General features: G+C 40.7%; 1 protein-coding gene across 1 annotated transcript in view; it reads right to left on the bottom strand.

Annotated features, from left to right (window-relative positions):
* ELOA (elongin A) overlaps nt 1–19,028 on the bottom strand; it is a 252,922-nt gene that overhangs the window by 38,639 nt on the left and 195,255 nt on the right. The window contains exons 9-10 of the mRNA XM_053707297.1: nt 8,192–8,303; nt 7,490–7,647 (exon numbers count right to left, since the gene is read on the bottom strand). Of these exons, the coding sequence (XP_053563272.1) occupies nt 7,490–7,647; nt 8,192–8,303 (270 nt within the window). The remainder of the gene's footprint in view (nt 1–7,489; nt 7,648–8,191; nt 8,304–19,028) is intronic.

The following is a 19,028-nucleotide window of genomic DNA, read 5'->3' on the forward strand; positions in this document are numbered from 1 at the left end:
CAGCACTTGTTTATTGGTGGGTGAATTTATCCACCAATCAGCAAGAACAACCCAGGTTGTTGACCAAAAATGGGCCAGCATCTAAATTTACATTCTTGCTTTTCAAATAAAGGTACCAAGCAAATTAAGAAAAATTAATAGGAGTAAATTAGAAAGTTGCTTAAAATTGCATGCTTTATCTGAATCACAAAATAAAAAAAATTGGGTTCAATGTCCCTTTAAGAAGACAATGAATGGTAAACCCTGTTTGCCTTATATACTACAAGTAGTCCTGGTCAATTGTTGAATTACTGAATAAGTATTTTGCTGCCACTTATAAGATGGTCACTTTTAATAGGGAAAACCATCCCCTTGTTACGCTGTCCATTAGCTAAACTTTCTCAAAAGCTAGTGTTAAATGTATAGGCCTGCACAGTCCAATACATTTACTGAACTAGTAAGGAGGGTGATTATACACAAGTAAAAGCCAAATGGTGATGGCAGATTTCAGATCAATATGTTTATTTTGCTGCCACTTATATGCCTCAGATGCCATTTGGTCTAGTTAAAGACTAAAATATATTTTTTTTCTGGAAATTTATTAAAAGTCAGGAGACCAATCCAATGTGTGATTAAAGGGACATTATACACTCGATTTTTCTTTGCATAAATGTTTTGTAGATGATATATATATATATATATAGTTTTTAAATGGTTTTATACTGTATTTTTATATCGGTATATGTGCATATTATTCTTTATAGTAGTGTCTATTACATGCAGTTATATGAAAATTGGTGTATACTGTCCCTTTAAGACATTTTGTGACAATTTTGAAGATCTAGAATGTAAATGTCAGAGTGCACTAAGGAGAATTTCTGCCAATCTAAGAAAAACATAATTTATGCTTACCTGATAAATTTATTTCTCTTGTAGTGTATCCAGTCCATGGATCATCCATTACTTATGGAATATATTCTCCTTCCCAACAGGAAGCTGCAAGAGTCCACCCACAGCAAAGCTGCTATATAGCTCCTCCCCTAACTGCCATATTCAGTCATTCGACCGAAAACATGCAGAGAAAGGAAAAACCATAGGGTGCAGTGGTGACTGTAGTTCAAATGAAAAAATTACCTGCCTTAAAGTGACAGGGCGGGCCGTGGACTGGATACACTACAAGAGAAATAAATTTATCAGGTAAGCATAAATTATGTTTTCTCTTGTTAAGTGTATCCAGTCCACGGATCATCCATTACTTATGGAATACCAATACCAAAGCTAAAGTACACGGATGATGGGAGGGACAAGGCAGGTACTTAAACGGAAGTTACCACTGCCTGTAAAAAACCCTTTCTCCCAAAAATAGCCTCCGAAGAAGCAAGGTATCAAATTTGTTAAATTTGAAAAGTATGAAGCGCAGACCAAGACTCCGTCTTGTAAATCTGTTCAACAGAAGCCACATTTAAAAAAGGCCCAAGTGAAAACCACAGCTCTAGTAGAATGAGCTGTAATCCCTTCAGGAGGCTGCTGTCCAGCAGTCTCATAAGCTAAATGAATTATGCTTTTTAACCAAAAAGACAGAGAGGCTGCTGAAGTCTTTTGACCTCTCCTCTGTCCAGAATAGACAACAAACAAGGTGAACGTTTGATGAAAACTGTAGTAGCTTGTAAGTAAAACTTTAAAGCACAAACCACGTCCAATATTGTGTAATAGACGTTCCTTCTTTGAGGAAGGATTAGGATACAAGCATGGAACAACTATCTCTTGAGTGATGTACTTGTTAGATACCACCTTAGGAAAAAACCCAGGTTGGTACGCAGGACTACCTTATCCGTACGAAGGACCAGATAAGGAGAATCACATTGTAACACAGATAACTTGGAGACTCTACGAGTCGAGGAATTAGCTACCCAAAAGGGACTTTCCAAGATAAAGATTGATATCTATGGAACAAAAAAAGGTTCAAACGGAACTTCTTGAAGAACCTTAAGAATCAGGTTTAAGCTCCATGGCGGAGCAACAGTTTTAAACACAGGCTTGGATCTAACCAAAGCCTGACCAAATGCCTGAACGTCTAGAATAACTGCCAGACGCTTGTGCAAAAAAATAGACAGAGTAAAAATCTGTCCCCTTTTAAGGAATTAGCTGACAACCCTTTTCTCAAAAACATCTTGGAGAAAAGATAATATCCTGGGAATCCAGACTTTACTCCATGAGTAACCCTTGGATTCATAACAATCAGATATTTACACCATATCTATGTTCAATTTTCCTAGAGACAGGCTTTCATGTCTGTATTAAGGTATCAATGACTGACTCGGAGAAGCCATGCTTTGATAACATCAAGCGTTCAGTCTCCAGGCAGTCCATCTCAGATTGATTCTATTTAGATGGTTGAAAGGACCCTGAGGTAGAGGGACCTGTCTCTGAAGCAGAGACCGTGATGGAAAGGATGACATGTCCACCAGATCTGCATACCAGGTCCTGCGTGGCTACGCAGGCACTGTCAAAAACACCAAAGCCCTCTCCTGCTTGGTCTTGACCTCCGGAGGAAATCCCACCCCCGCGGAAGAAAAGTCTGACGACTTAGAAAATCCACCTCCCAGTTCTCAACACCTGGGATATGGATAGCTGATAGACAAGAGTGAGTCAGTGTCCAGTAAATTATTGTAAGACTTCTAACATCGCTAGGGAACTTCTGTTCCCCCTTGATGGCTGATGTAAGCCACAGTCGTGTATATTGTCCGACTGAGTATGATGTACCTCAGAGTTGCTAACTGAGGCCAAGTCTGAAGAGCATGGAATATCACTCCCAGTTCCAGAATATTTATTAGAAGGAGGGTCTCCTCCTAAGTCCACTATCCCTGAGCCTTCAGGGAGTTCCAGACTGCATCCCAACCTAAAAGGTTGGCATCTATTGTAACAATTGTCCCATCTGACCTGCGGAAGGTCATACCCTTGGACAGATGGACCCGACATAGTCACCAGAGAAGAGAATCTCTGGTCTCTTGGTCCAGGTTTAACAGGGGGACAAATCTGTGTAATCCCCGTTCCTCTGACTGAGCATGCATAGTTGCAGCGGTCTGAAATGTAGACGTGCAAACGGTACTATGTCCCTTGCCACTACCATTAAGCCGATTTCATTCATGTACTGAGCCACCGAAGGGCGCGGATGGGATGAAAAAAACACGGCAGAAATTTAGAAACTTTGACAACCTGGACTCCGTCAGGTAAATTTTCATTTCTACAGAATCTATCAGAGTCCCTAGGAGGGAAACCCTTGAGATTGGGGATAGAGAACTCTTTCCTTGTTCACTTTCCACCCATGTGATCTCAGAAATGCCAGTACTACGTCCGTATGAGACTGGGCAATTTGGATGTTTGACGCCTGTATCAGGATGTCGTCTAAATAAGGGTCCACTTCTATGCCCCGCGGTCTAAGGACCGCCAAAGCGACCCCAGAACCTCCATAAAGATTCTTGGGGCTGTAGATATCCCAAAGGAAAGAGCTACAAACTGGTAATGCCTGTCTAGAAAGGCAAACCTGAAAAACGATGGTGATCTTTATGCATCACAATGTGAGGATAAGCATCCTTCAAATCCATTGTAGTCCTCTATTGACTCTCCTGGATCATAGTTAAGATGGTACGAATAGTTTCCATCTTAAATGACGGAATTCTGAGGAATTTGTTTAAGATCTTTAGATCCAAAATAGGTCTGAAGGTTCCCTCTCCTTGGGAACCACAAACAGATTTGAGTAAAAACTCTGTCCCTGTTCCTCTCTTGGAACTGGATGGATCTCGTACACAATGTAAGAATGCCTCCTTCTTTATCTGGTTTGCAGATAATTGTGAAAGGCGAAATCTCCCCTTTTTTTGGGGGGGAATCTTTAAAATCCAGAAGATATCTCTGGGATATAAATTCCAATGCCTAGGGATCCTGGGCATCTCTTGCCCACGCCTGGGCAAAGAATGAAAGTCTGCCCCCTATAGGATCCGTTACCGGATAGGGGTCCGTTCCTTCATGCTGCCTTAGAGGCAGCAGCAGGCTCCTTGGCCTGCTTATCTTTGTTCCAGGTCCGATTGTCTCCAGACCGCCTTGGACTGAGCAAAAATTCCCTCTTGTTTTGCCTTAGAGGAAGAGGATGCCACACCTGCCCTGAAGTTTTTAAAAGGTACGAAAATTAGACTTTTTTTTTTTTGCCCTTGATTTAGACCTATCCTGAGGAAGGGCATGACCTTTTCCTCCAGTGATATAAGCAATAATCTCCTTCAAACCAGGCCCGAATAGGGTCTGCCCCTTGAAGGGAAGTTAAGTAGCTTATTTATTAAAGTCACGACAGCTGACCATGATATGAGCCATAGCGCTCTGCGCGCCAGTATAGTAAAAAACAGAATTCTTAGCCGTTAGTCTAGTCAAATGAACAAGGCATCAGAAAACAAAGGAATTGGCTAGCATAAGCTTGTCAAATATATTCATCCAATGGAGTCGCTTAACTGTAAAGCCTCATCAAGAGACTCAACCCAGAACGCCGCAGCAGCAGTAACAGAAGCAATGTATGCAAGGGGCTGCAGGATAAAACCCTGTTGAATAAACATTTTTTATCCATTGGATCTAAAAAGCACAACTGTCCTCGTCAGAGGTAGTGGTACGCTTATCTAGAGTAGAAACTCTTCTCTCCACCTTAGGAACTGTCTGCCAGAAGTCCCGTGTGGTGGTAACTATTAGAAAACATTCTTCTAAAAAATAGGAGGGGAAGAGAACGGCACACCTGGTCTATCCCATTCCTTATTAAAAAATTTTTTTTTTTTTAGTAAACCTCTTTAGGTATTGGAAAAACATCAGTACACACCGGCACTGCATATTATTTATCCAGTCTACACAATTTCTCTGGCCCTGCGATTGTACACATTCATTCAGAGCAGCCAAAGCCTCCCTGAGCAACAAGTGGAGGTTCTCAAGCATAAATTTTAAATGTAGAAATATCAGAATCAGGTTAAATCATCTTCCCTGAGTCAAAAAAAAAAAAAAAAATCACCCACAGACTAAGCATATTGTGAGGTAGTATCATACATGGTTCTTAAAGCGTCTGTATGCTCTGTATCTACCCCCAGAGCTAACTGCTTTCCTTTAATTTCAGGTAGTCTGACTAATACTGCTGCCAGAATATTATTCACCACCTTTGCCATGTCTTGTAAAATAAACGCTATGGGCGCCCTTGATGTACTTGGCGCCATTTGAGCGTGAGTCCCTGAAGCGGGAGTCGAAGGGTCTGACACGTGGGGAGAGTTAGTCGGCATAACTTTCCCCTCGACAGAATCCCCTGGTAAAAGAAACGCTATGGGTGCCCTTGATGTACTTGGCGCCATTTGAGCGTGAGTCCCTAAAGCGGGAGTCAAAAGGTCTGACACGTGGGGAGAGTTAGTCGGCATAACTACCCCCACGACAGAATCCTCTGGTGATAATGTTTTTAAAGACAAAAAATGATCTTTATTGTTTAACATGAAATCAGTACATCTGGTACACATTCTAAGATGGGGTTCCACCATGGCTTTAAAACATAATGAACACAGAGCTTCCTCTATGTCAGACATGTTAGAACAGACTAATAATGAGACTAGTAAGCTTGGAAAACACTTTAAATCAAGTTAACAAGCAAATATATAAAACGTTACTGTGCCTTTAAGAGAAACAAATTTTGCCAAAAATTGAAATAACAGTGAAAAAAGGCAGTTAAACTAACAAAATTTTTACAGTGTATGTAACAAGTTAGCAGAGCATTGCACCCACTTGCAAATGGATGATTAACCCCTTAATACAAAAAACAGATTAACAAAACGAAAAATATGTTTTAAACAGTCATAACAGCTCCTACTTTTGAAGCCCTTTTGAGCCCTTCAGAGATGTCCTATAGCCTGCAGGGGACTGCTGAGGGAAGCTGAATGTCACTGTTTGTAATTTTAACTGCACCAACTGTAACTTTTATACTATAACAGTGGAAAGCCTCAGGAAACTGTTTCTATGCAAAATTTAAGCCAGCCATGTGGAAAAAACTTAGGCCCCAATAAGTTTTATCACCAAACATATGTTAAAAAACGATTAAACATGCCAGCAAACGTTTTAAAACACATTTTTACAAGAGTATGTATCTCTATTAATAAGCCTGATACCAGTCGCTATCGCTGCATTTAAGGCTTTACTTACATTACTTCGGTATCAGCAGTATTTTCTTAGTCAATTCCATTCCTAGAAAAATATTTTACTGCACATACCTTATCTGCAGGAAAACCTGCACGCCATTCCCCCTCTGAAGTACCTCACTCCTCAGAATGTGTGAGAACAGCAAATGGATCTTAGTTACGTCTGCTAAGATCATAGAAAAACGCAGGCAGATTCTTCTTCCAAATACTGCCTGAGATAAACAGCACACTCCGGTGCCATTTAAAAATAACAAACTTTTGATTGAAGAATAAACTAAGTAGAAAGTACCACAGACTCTCACAACCTCCTATATATGTTGAGGCTTGCAAGAGAATGACTGAATATGGCAGTTAGGGGAGGAGCTATATAGCAGCTTTGCTGTTGGTGGACTCTTGCAGCTTCCTGTTGGGAAGGAGAATATATTCCATAAGTAATGGATGATCCGTGGACTGGATACACTTAACAAGAGAAACAATCATTCTCTCACATTGCAGACCCACTAGAAACACCACCCTGTTAATTAATGAAAGCGACTGCAAATGACACTGAAACAGAAGAGGATTTTAAGGTCTTCAGAAAATGAGTTCTGAGCTCCACATAATTTAAAACTAAAGTCCATCTTCATTAAGGCCAAAACTATTCCAAACTGCAATTCTACCTGGAAGATAGATATCTTTAAATATGAAAGCCCAACAGGTTACATAAACCCTAGTTTTAAATTAAATGTATGGAACTAAGAACAGACTTAGAATAAAATACCACAAATAAACCTGCATCCAAAATACGTCTCAGAAAACAGACTGATGGAACCAATTTTGAAAAAGGTTTATATAGCAACCAAAAGTCCAAAGAGTCAGACACACCACAAGGGTAAAAAAACAGCTCTGCAAAAGACACCCTCACAAGAATATCATCCAGATTTATTAAAACAATAAAAAAATATCAGAAATACTGTGTGTCCTAAGATTTACTAAATTAAAGCAGCCCAATTAGTTTGTTGTGTTTTTTTTTTAAGATTAATGAAAACAAATCTAAACTACAAATATGTGCCACAAACTAGAAATGTGACATTTCAAGAGACTGATTAACCAGATACAAATGCTGTTAAATTAAGCTGCTTTAGAGCTGGCATTACAAGATGGCTAACAAGTGACTATCCTGCTCAGTAGAACATTTTAATTATAACGTTTTATATTAAAAATCTATATTTTCCTTCAATCTTGGGAGATAATATATTAGCCTGTTCAACACCACAAACTGAAATCTCCCTTTATTGCCTACTTCTTAAAAGCAGAAAGGTTTGACATACTTTTGACTTGTGGCCGGCGTGGGTCATAGCCAGACTGGACACTGCTTGGTGTGGACACTGAGCTACTGGTGCTGGGCTCGTTAAAAGGCAGAGGCTCCTCAGAATGCACATGGTTACTACTACTGATGCTGCTACTCATTGGTGTAAAAGGTTTAATCCTGGAGAAACAAAGAATAAACCACAAAGTTATCACAGACTCAACCTTGTTTTAAAGTGACAGTCTAGTCAAAATTAAACTTATGATTCAGACAGGGCATGCAATTTTAAACAACTTTCAATTTTACTTTTATTATCAAATTTGCTTTGTTCTCTTGTTGAAAGCTAAACCTAGGTAGGCTCATGCTAATTTCTAAGTTCTTGAAGGCCACCTCTTATCTCAGTGCATTTTGACAGTTTTTCACAGCTTTACATCTTTAGTTCATGTGTGTCATATAGATAATATTGTGCTCACTCCCATTGAGTTACCTAGGAGTCAGCACTGATTGCAAGACTGTCAAAAGAACTGAAATAATGGGACAGTCTGCAGAGGCTTCGATAAAAAGTATATTAATATAAACTGTGTTGGTTATGCAAAACTGGGGAATGAGTAATAAAGGGATCATCTATATTTTTAAACAATAACAATTCTGGAGTAGACTGTCCCTTTAATTTAATAGACATTGCAATGAAGCTGGACCAGTTTTTGCCATACTGTCCAAGTACCTGATCTTTTCTGCAACAGGGGTTGCTCCAGTTCCAAACTTTTCTTGTCTCCTCCTCACATCTCGTGGTGGTTTAACTGCGGAGTTGACAAATGCCATCTTGGCTTGTCGACCTGCCAAGGACATAACAAATATATTAATGAATTATACATAAAGTGAGAAATAAAACCCGAGAGAAGTTATTCAGTGTTGACCTAATGCTACATGCTCTGTGCAGTCTTGTATTTGTTTTTATGTAACCAGTTCTTAAGGGAAATCACAGAAACAAGAAATGTGCAATTTGTGAAAATAAAATTTACATGAGTTAAAGTACAGCAGGCAATATCAACCATTTTGAACTGGATGGCATAATAAAAACTCAGGATAACATAGTACACACAAAAACAAATGTATGCTTTAATTTATTTCATCGTGCTCCTGGCCACAAGAAGGCAAAGATTCCTAAAAACTCCAAAAGTACTTAATCCTACCCATCTCTCTGGTATGCTAGCCTTATGTATAGCCAAGAAAGAAGACGTAAAAAGGTAGGAAAGGACAAAGTAGGGAAAATGAGGTGCAAATAGAACTGCTGCCAGAAAGAATTACATAAATGTAGAGAAAATGGACAGGTCTTCTGGACTCTCACCAGCCATTAGTCCTGGTAATGAATACCCGAGTTGCGGAGTCCACAAGTAATTTGGGTGGGACTAAAACATTTTTTGGAGGCAGGCACCTAATTTCCAGACACAGCTGCCTAGAGGAATTTCCTACTAAAATCTGCTTCTGAAGAAAAAAAAAATTATAACATATATGTAAGAATGACCATGTTGCTGCCTTGCAAATTTGATAAAAGGGACACAAGTCAAAAGTAAACCTTTAAAATTGTGTGCTCTATCTGAATTATGAAACAACTTCCCAATTCACTTCCATTATCTAACTGTGTAAACTCTTTATATATATATATATATATATATATATATATATACACACGTACACACACACACTCTCTGAGGCACCAGCTCCTACTGAGCATGTGCAAGATTCACAGAATATACATATATGCATTTTGTGATTGGCTGATGGTTGTCACATGAAGCAGTGAGAGGGAAAACAGAAAGAAAACAGAATTTATGTTTACCTGATAAATTACTTTCTCCAACGGTGTGTCCGGTCCACGGCGTCATCCTTACTTGTGGGATATTCTCTTCCCCAACAGGAAATGGCAAAGAGCCCAGCAAAGCTGGTCACATGATCCCTCCTAGGCTCCGCCTTCCCCAGTCATTCGACCGACGTAAAGGAGGAATATTTGCATAGGAGAAATCATATGATACCGTGGTGACTGTAGTTAAAGAAAATAAATCATCAGACCTGATTAAAAAAACCAGGGCGGGCCGTGGACCGGACACACCGTTGGAGAAAGTAATTTATCAGGTAAACATAAATTCTGTTTTCTCCAACATAGGTGTGTCCGGTCCACGGCGTCATCCTTACTTGTGGGAACCAATACCAAAGCTTTAGGACACGGATGATGGGAGGGAGCAAATCAGGTCACCTAGATGGAAGGCACCACGGTTTGCAAAACCTTTCTCCCAAAAATAGCCTCAGAAGAAGCAAAAGTATCAAATTTGTAAAATTTGGTAAAAGTGTGCAGTGAAGACCAAGTCGCTGCCTTACATATCTGATCAACAGAAGCCTCGTTCTTAAAGGCCCATGTGGAAGCCACAGCCCTAGTGGAATGAGCTGTGATTCTTTCAGGAGGCTGCCGTCCGGCAGTCTCATAAGCCAATCTGATGATGCTTTTAAGCCAAAAAAATAGAGAGGTAGAAGTTGCTTTTTTGACCTCTCCTTTTACCAGAATAAACAACAAACAAGGAAGATGTTTGTCTGAAATCCTTTGTAGCATCTAAATAGAATTTTAGAGCACGGACAACGTCCAAATTGTGTAACAAACGTTCCTTCTATGAAACTGGATTCGGACACAAAGAAGGTACAACTATCTCCTGGTTAATATTTTTGTTGGAAACAACCTTCGGAAGAAAACCAGGCTCAGTACGTAAAAACCACCTTATCTGCATGGACCAGATAGGGCGGAGAACACTGCAGAGCAGATAACTCAGAAACTCTTCTAGCAGAAGAAATTGCAGCCTAAAACAAAACTTTCCAAGATAATAACTTAATATCTATGGAATGTAAGGGTTCAAACGGAACCCCTTGAAGAACTGAAAGAACTAGATTAAGACTCCAGGGAAGAGTCAAAGGTCTGTAAACAGGCTTGATTCTAACCAGAGCCTGAACAAACGCTTAAACGTCTGGCACAGCTGCCAGCCTTTTGTGAAGTAAAACAGATAAAGCAGAGATCTGTCCCTTCAGAGAACTCGCAGAAAATCCTTTCTCCAAACCTTCTTGTAGAAAGGAAAGAAACTTAGGAATTTTTATCTTGTTCCATGGGAATCCTTTAGATTCACACCAACAGATATATTTTTTCCATATATTATGGTAAATTTTTCTAGTTACAGGCTCTCTAGCCTGAATAAGAGTATCTACTACAGAATCTGAAAACCCACGCTTTGATAAAATCAAGCGTTCAAACTCCAAGCAGTCAGTTGGAGGAAAACCAGATTCGGATGTTCAAATGGACCCTGAATAAGAAGGTCCTGTCTCAAAGGTAGCTTCCATGGTGGAGCCGATGACACATTCACCAGGTCTGCATACCAAGTCCTGCGTGGCCACACAGGAACTATCAAGGTCACCGAAGCCCTCTCCAGATTGATCCTGGCTACCAGCCTGGGAATGAGAGGAAACGGTGGGAATACATAAGCTAGGTTGAAGATCCAAGGTGCTACTATTGTATCCAATAGATTCGCCTTGGGATCCCTGGATTTGGACCCGTAACAAGGGACCATGAAGTTCTGACGAGAGGCCATCAGAACCAAGTCTGGAATGCCCCATAATTGAGTTATTTGGGCAAAGATTTCCAGATGGAGTTCCCACTCCCCCGGATGCTCCTCCATCGCCAGGGAACTCCTTGTTACCCCCTGATGGTTGATATATGTAACAGTCGTCATGATGACTGATTGAAACCTTATGAATTTGGCCTTTGCTAGTCTAGGCCAAGCCTTGAGAGCATTGAATATCGCTCTCAGTTCCATTATGTTTATCGGGAGAAGAGAGTCTTCCCGAAACCATAGACCCTGAGTTTTCAGGGGTTCCCAGACCGCGCCCCAGCCCACCAGACTGGCGTCGGTCGTGACAATGACCTATTCTGGTCTGCGGAAGCTCATTCCCTGTGACAGGTTGTCCAGGGTCAGCCACCAACGGAGTGAATCTCTGGTTATTTGATCTACTTGTATCGTCGGAGACAAGTCTGTATAATCCCCATTCCACTGTCTGAGCATGCCCAGGTGCAATGGTCTTAGATGAATTCGTGCAAAAGGAACTATGTCCATTGCCGCAACCATCAACCCTATTACTTCCATGGACTGCGCTATGGAAGGAATAAGAACAGAATGAAGTACCTGACAAGAGCTTAGAAGTTTTGATTTTCTGGCCTCTGTCAGAAAAACCTTCATTTCTAAGGAAACTATTATTGTTCCCAAGAAGGGAACTCTTGTTGACGGGGACAGAGAACTTTTTTTTTCTATGTTCACTTTCCACCTGTGAGATCTGAGAAAGGCTAGGACAATGTCCGTATGAGCCCTTGCTTTTGACAGAGACGACACCTGAATCAGGATGTCGTCCAAGTAAGGTACTACTGCAATGCCCCTTGGTCTTAGCACCGCTAGAAGGGACCCTAGTACCCTTGTGAAAATCCTTGGAGCAGTGGCTAATCCGAATGGAAGTGCCATAGGTAATGTTTGTCCAGAAAGGCGAACCTTAGGAACCGAAAATGTTCCTTGTGGATAGGAATACGTAGGTACGCATCCTTTAAGTCCACCGTGGTCATGAATTGACCTTCCTGGATGGTAGAAAGGATTGTTCGAATGGTTTCCATTTTGAATGATGAAACCCTTAGAAACTTGTTTAGAATCTTGAGATCTAAAATAGGTCTGAAAGTTCCCTCTTATTTGGGAATTATGAACAGGTTGGAGTAAAAACCCATCCCTTGTTCTCCTAATGGAACAGGATGAATCACTCCCATGCTTAACAGGTCTTCTACACAGCGTAAGAATGCCTGTTCGAAGATAATTGAGACCCGTGGAACCTTCCCCTTGGGAGTAGTTCCCTGAATTCCAGGAGACAACCTTGAGAAACTATTTCTAGCGCCCAAGGATCCTGAACATCTCTTGCCCCAACCTGAGCAAAGAGAGAAAGTCTGCCCCCCACCAGATCCTTCCCAGATCGGGGGCCAACACTTCATGCTGTTTTGGTAGCAGTGGCAGGTGACTTGGCCTGCTTACCCTTGTTCCAGCCTTGCATCGGCCTCCAGGCTGGCTTGGTTTGAGAAGTATTACCCTCTTGCTTAGAGGGTGTAGAATTTGAGGCTGGTCCGTTTCTGCGAAAGGGACGAAAATTTGGCTTATTTTTAGCCTTAAAAGACCTATCCTGTGGGAGGGCGTGGCCCTTTCCCCCAGTGATGTCTGAAATAATCTCTTTCAAGTCAGGGCCAAACAGTGTTTTACCCTTGAAAGGGATGTTAAGCAAAAGCGCTCTGCGCGCCACGATAGCAAACCCTGAATTATTCGCCGCTAATCTAGCTAATTGCAAAGCGGCATCTAAAATAAAAAAGAGTTAGCCAATTTAAGAGCTTGAACTCTGTCCAAAACCTCCTCGTACGAAGATTCTTTATTAAGCGACATTTCTAGTTCTTCGAACCAGAAACACGCAGCTGTAGTGACAGGAACAATGCATGAAATTGGTTGTAGAAGGTAACCTTGCTGAACAAACATCTTTTTAAGCAAACCCTCAAACCTTTAATCCATAGGATCTTGAAAGCACAACTATCTTCTATAGGAATAGAAGTGCGCTTGTTTAGAGTAGAAACCGCCCCCTCGACCTTGGGGACTGTATGCTATAAGTCCTTTCTGGGGTCGACTATAGGAAACTAATTTCTTAAATATAGGGGGAGGACAAAGGGTATTTAAACACCAAAAAACTCTAAGCCATCTCCGTGGAGATGTTGCCTGTACAACGGCAAAGAGAATGACTGGGGAAGGCGGAGCCTAGGAGGGATCATGTGACCAGCTTTGCTGGGCTCTTTGCCATTTCCTGTTGGGGAAGAGAATATCCCACAAGTAAGGATGACGCCGTGGACCGGACACACCTATGTTGGAGAAATCTACTATTCATTTGAAATTCAGACAAAGTGCTTTTGCATTGTCTTTTTATTATGCATTTACTGATTATGCTATTCTACTGTGTTTAGTGGTATTTTAATAGAAGCCCGACATTGAAAAGCTCAGAAAATGGAAACTGATATAGGAGGATAGAATGGGCTGTAACTCACTTTTCGTGGGGAGATTTTCCAACCTCCAAGCAAGCCTTGTGAATCAAGAAGAATTTTAGCCAAGAGGCAAAAAAAAAAAAAAAAAGCTACTAAAAATTGAGTTGCAAGATAAGCAACAGAAAAGAGTGCCTTCCCCTACATAGAAATGTATTTAAAGTAGTTATTGTACATTGTTATAATACAAAGTAATTATTCATTCCATAATCTTTATTAACAGAATCGATACTCACACCATTAAAAACACTTGAACTCTGCAGAATCAGTTTTAAATCAAGAGAGGTGTGTAAGTGTCCCCCTGCACTTAGGGCTGTGGCGGTTACCAATATAATTTGGCTATATAGATTTTTGATGTAGCGAGGCACTGTGAAATTGATTAAACTAAGTCCTCTCTATAATAGGCAAGGATAATTAACTCCTAGATGGAGATTGGGAGTAGGAAGTCAGGTGCAGTTATAGTATGATGTGGAATATTAGCATTATGCCTAAATATCATTATCAAATGTCAAACATGCCATTCAAATATCAGTTTGACCAGTCACACACAAGTGGAGCAACAAGACTGTCCCTCATCAACTAAGCTCCTTCTATAGCGGGAGCTTGTATTATAATTACCTTGCCCTATACGTAATCAAGCCTTTACACATCGGATCTCTAGCATCAATCACAGTACCAATTGGTATTGGTTATCACAAAGTCATCTTACACACACAAATATGAGATCTCTGCTCGAGTAAGCATATTAAAAATGAGAAAAAGCTCTCTTAGAAAGTTCTCCTGACACGTGTTTCTTAATCACGCTTCCTCAGAGGAGCTTTTCTCTAATGTTTAATATGCTTACTCAAGCAGAGATCTAATAATTGTGTGTGTAAAAAGACTGATAACCAATACCAACTGAAACCTTGTTTTTCACACCAGGAAAGAAAAACCTCACTTTGAAATACAAGAGGATTATATGAGAAGCTAAGTATAGTCCTAGCATCATAGACATATAGCATGCGGAGACCACGCAGCACACTCTGTATTAGCTTGTATTGTATGTAGTCTATATGGCTTGTGGCGAAGACTGTGTAGTGGGCTGGGGCAAGATGAGGTATTTTTGTGAGTGCAGGGATTCTTCCCATAAGAATTTTATTTTCAGGAATTAAGTACCTTTGTTGTATTTAATGTGCCCATATTCCTCTAGGCCGAGGAGTTATTTAACACTATCTCTCCACATAGTTCCATAGGGGGTCACCACAGTTTTCCAATGCCAGACTATTAGGGACTTGGCAGCTTTGAGTCCCACCTGGAGTAGGGTCAATCTCAGTCTACAGGGACATTTTGGGAGGTCATGTAGCAAGGCTAATCTAGAAGTAAGAGAAACCCAAGGACAATATTTCTTGGAAATGGGATTCCACTATGTGCCATAGTGGCTTAATCTTGGTGCAGTGCCACCATATGTGTGTCAAATTACCATAGCTGCCACATCCTTTCCAGCAGTTTCTGGAGGTACTCGGGTATATATTACTCAAGCGTGATGGGGTCAGATACCAGCAGCAGAGTAATTTATAATTTAATTTAAGATTTACATGTGTGTCTATGTATTCTGACCCTGTCTGTCTGATCAAGGTTTATATCAAGCTCTCTCTGCCATCTAATGGCATGATCTGGTAATACATTTTTATTGGGAATTCCCTAAATTATGTGTATAATAAAATATTTTAAGCTGTATAATTAGTCTTCTAGTGTTCCCTAAGTGAGGGAGTGTGAAACTCTGGTGGCTAGTTTTAAACAAGTTTGGTTAGATTAGTTTTTAAACGTATTTAAAACTTTTTTACTAGCACACTTTATCAAATAAGTTTTTTTTTTTATAAATTGCTGCGTTTTCAACAAAATAGAAAGAAGCCAAATTGACCATAGCAGTAAATTGAAAAGTTGCTTAAAATTGTATGCTCTATCTGAATCATAAAATAAAAATTTGGGTTTCATGTCTGTTTAAATAAAAAACGAGAAGAACCAGGACCTGAAACATTTAGCTTAACAGACTTACTCAAATCAGTTAAGCTAGTTGAGAGATTATCAGTAACCACCTTCTTACTTGGAGGGGGCATGGCTGCCAACATCTCAGATACAGTAGTGTACAAAATCTTTAAATCGTGGAGCAAAATCTGAAGACCTCCCCTGTGTAGAACAAGCAGAGGGAGGACAGATACCCTTAGAAGCAAAAGCAGCATTGGTCTGATTAGAATGCATAAGATGATCCATACATAATTTGCAAAGCTGAGCAGGGGGGATTCTATCAACCAGCTTGCAAAAAATACACTTATAATTAGTAGGAAAGTGTTCAGATGATCTAATTAACAGGCAGATGAGTACATCAAAAGACAAGTTACTCCCAAATAAAGCAGCTGTAGGAAAAAATGAAAATCCTACCCCGTCATCAGAGGCTTAAAGGGACATAATACTCATGCTGAATCACTTTCAAGTGATTTGGCATATAAGTGTAAAGAGTTGGCATGAAAAAGAAAAAAAAAAAAAAAATCACTTGAACACCTCTATGTAAGAAGTTAAGATATTTTACCTCAATATTTCTTCAGCTCACCGAGTAAGTGCTCTGTGAACAGTTAGAGCTGCTGTAAAGCTGCAAGTTGGGGGGAGGGGGGGGGCACAATAGCCAATCAGCAGTGCTGACGTCTTGCACTGCTTTGCTGTGATTTCATGAGATTTCACTTAAATCTCACGAGATTTCACTTAAATCTCACGAGATTTCACAGGAAAATTCCTTAAACTGAAAAAGAAAAACATAATTTATGTAAGAACTTACCTGATAAATTCATTTCTTTCATATTAGCAAGAGTCCATGAGCTAGTGACGTATAGGATATACATTCCTACCAGGAGGGGCAAAGTTTCCCAAACCTCAAAATGCCTACAAATACACCCCTCACCACACCCACAAATCAGTTCAACGCATAGCCAAGAAGTGGGGTGATAAGACAAAAGCGAAAGCATAAAAAATAAGGAATTGGAATAATTGTGCTTTATACAAAAAATCATAACCACCACAAAAAGGGTGGGCCTCATGGACTCTTGCTAATATGAAAGAAATGAATTTATCAGGTAAGTTCTTACATAAATTATGTTTTCTTTCATGTAATTAGCAAGAGTCCATGAGCTAGTGACGTATGGGATAATGACTACCCAAGATGTGGATCTTCCACGCAAGAGTCACTAGAGAGGGAGGGATAAAATAAAGACAGCCAATTCCGCTGAAAATAATCCACACCCAAAAACAGAATTTATGTTTACCTGATAAATTACTTTCTCCAACGGTGTGTCCGGTCCACGGCGTCATCCTTACTTGTGGGATATTCTCTTCCCCAACAGGAAATGGCAAAGAGCCCAGCAAAGCTGGTCACATGATCCCTCCTAGGCTCCGCCTTCCCCAGTCATTCGACCGACGTAAAGGAGGAATATTTGCATAGGAGAAATCATATGATACCGTGGTGACTGTAGTTAAAGAAAATAAATTATCAGACCTGATTAAAAAAACCAGGGCGGGCCGTGGACCGGACACACCCTTGGAGAAAGTAATTTATAAGGTAAACATAAATTCTGTTTTCTCCAACATAGGTGTGTCCGGTCCACGGCGTCATCCTTACTTGTGGGAACCAATACCAAAGCTTTAGGACACGGATGAAGGGAGGGAGCAAATCAGGTCACCTAAATGGAAGGCACCACGGCTTGCAAAACCTTTCTCCCGAAAACAGCCTCAGAAGAAGCAAAAGTATCAAACTTGTAAAATTTGGTAAAAGTGTGCAGTGAAGACCAAGTCGCTGCCTTACATATCTGATCAACAGAAGCCTCGTTCTTGAAGGCCCATGTGGAAGCCACAGCCCTAGTGGAATGAGCTGTGATTCTTTCAGGAGGCTGCCGTCCGGCAGTCTCATAAGCCAATCTGATGATGCTTTTAATCCAAAAAGAGAGAGAGGTAGAAGTTGCTTTTTGACCTCTCCTTTTACCAGAATAAACAACAAACAAGGAAGATGTTTGTCTAAAATCCTTTGTAGCATCTAAATAGAATTTTAGAGCGCGAACAACATCCAAATTGTGCAACAAACGTTCCTTCTTTGAAACTGGATTCGGACACAAAGAAGGCACGACTATCTCCTGGTTAATGTTTTTGTTAGAAACAACTTTCGGAAGAAAACCAGGTTTAGTACGTAAAACCACCTTATCTGCATGGAACACCAGATAAGGAGGAGAACACTGCAGAGCAGATAATTCTGAAACTCTTCTAGCAGAAGAAATTGCAACCAAAAACAAAACTTTCCAAGATAATAACTTAATATCAACGGAATGTAAGGGTTCAAACGGAACCCCCTGAAGAACTGAAAGAACTAAATTGAGACTCCAAGGAGGAGTCAAAGGTTTGTAAACAGGCTTGATTCTAACCAGAGCCTGAACAAAGGCTTGAACATCTGGCACAGCTGCCAGCTTTTTGTGAAGTAACACAGACAAGGCAGAAATCTGTCCCTTCAAGGAACTTGCAGATAATCCTTTCTCCAATCCTTCTTGAAGAAAGGATAGAATCTTAGGAATTTTTACCTTGTCCCAAGGGAATCCTTTAGATTCACACCAACAGATATATTTTTTCCATATTTTGTGGTAAATTTTTCTAGTTACAGGCTTTCTGGCCTGAACAAGAGTATCAATAACAGAATCTGAGAACCCTCGCTTTGATAAGATCAAGCGTTCAATCTCCAAGCAGTCAGTTGGAGTGAGACCAGATTCGGATGTTCGAACGGACCTTGAACAAGAAGGTCTCGTCTCAAAGGTAGCTTCCATGGTGGAGCCGATGACATATTCACCAGGTCTGCATACCAAGTCCTGCGTGGCCACGCAGGAGTTATCAAGATCACCGATGCCCTCTCCTGATTGATCCTGGCTACCAGCCTGGGGATGAGAGGAAACGGCGGGAATACATAAGCTAGTTTGAAGGTCCAAGGTGCTACTAGTGCATCTACTAGAGTCGCCTTGGGATCCCTGGATCTGGACCCGTAGCAAGGAACCTTGAAGTTCTGACGAGAGGCCATCAGATCCATGTCTGGAATGCCCCACAGTTGAGTAATTTGGGCAAAGATTTCCGGATGGAGTTCCCACTCCCCCGGATGTAATGTCTGACGACTCAGAAAATCCGCTTCCCAATTTTCCACTCCTGGGATGTGGATTGCAGACAAGTGGCAGGAGTGAGTCTCCGCCCATTGAATGATTTTGGTCACTTCTTCCATCGCCAGGGAACTCCTTGTTCCCCCCTGATGGTTGATGTACGCAACAGTCGTCATGTTGTCTGATTGAAACCGTATGAACTTGGCCTTTGCTAGCTGAGGCCAAGCCTTGAGAGCATTGAGTATCGCTCTCAGTTCCAGAATATTTAT

The sequence above is a fragment of the Bombina bombina genome, chromosome 3 (genome assembly GCF_027579735.1).
Source record: "Bombina bombina isolate aBomBom1 chromosome 3, aBomBom1.pri, whole genome shotgun sequence".
NCBI lineage: Eukaryota > Metazoa > Chordata > Amphibia > Anura > Bombinatoridae > Bombina > Bombina bombina.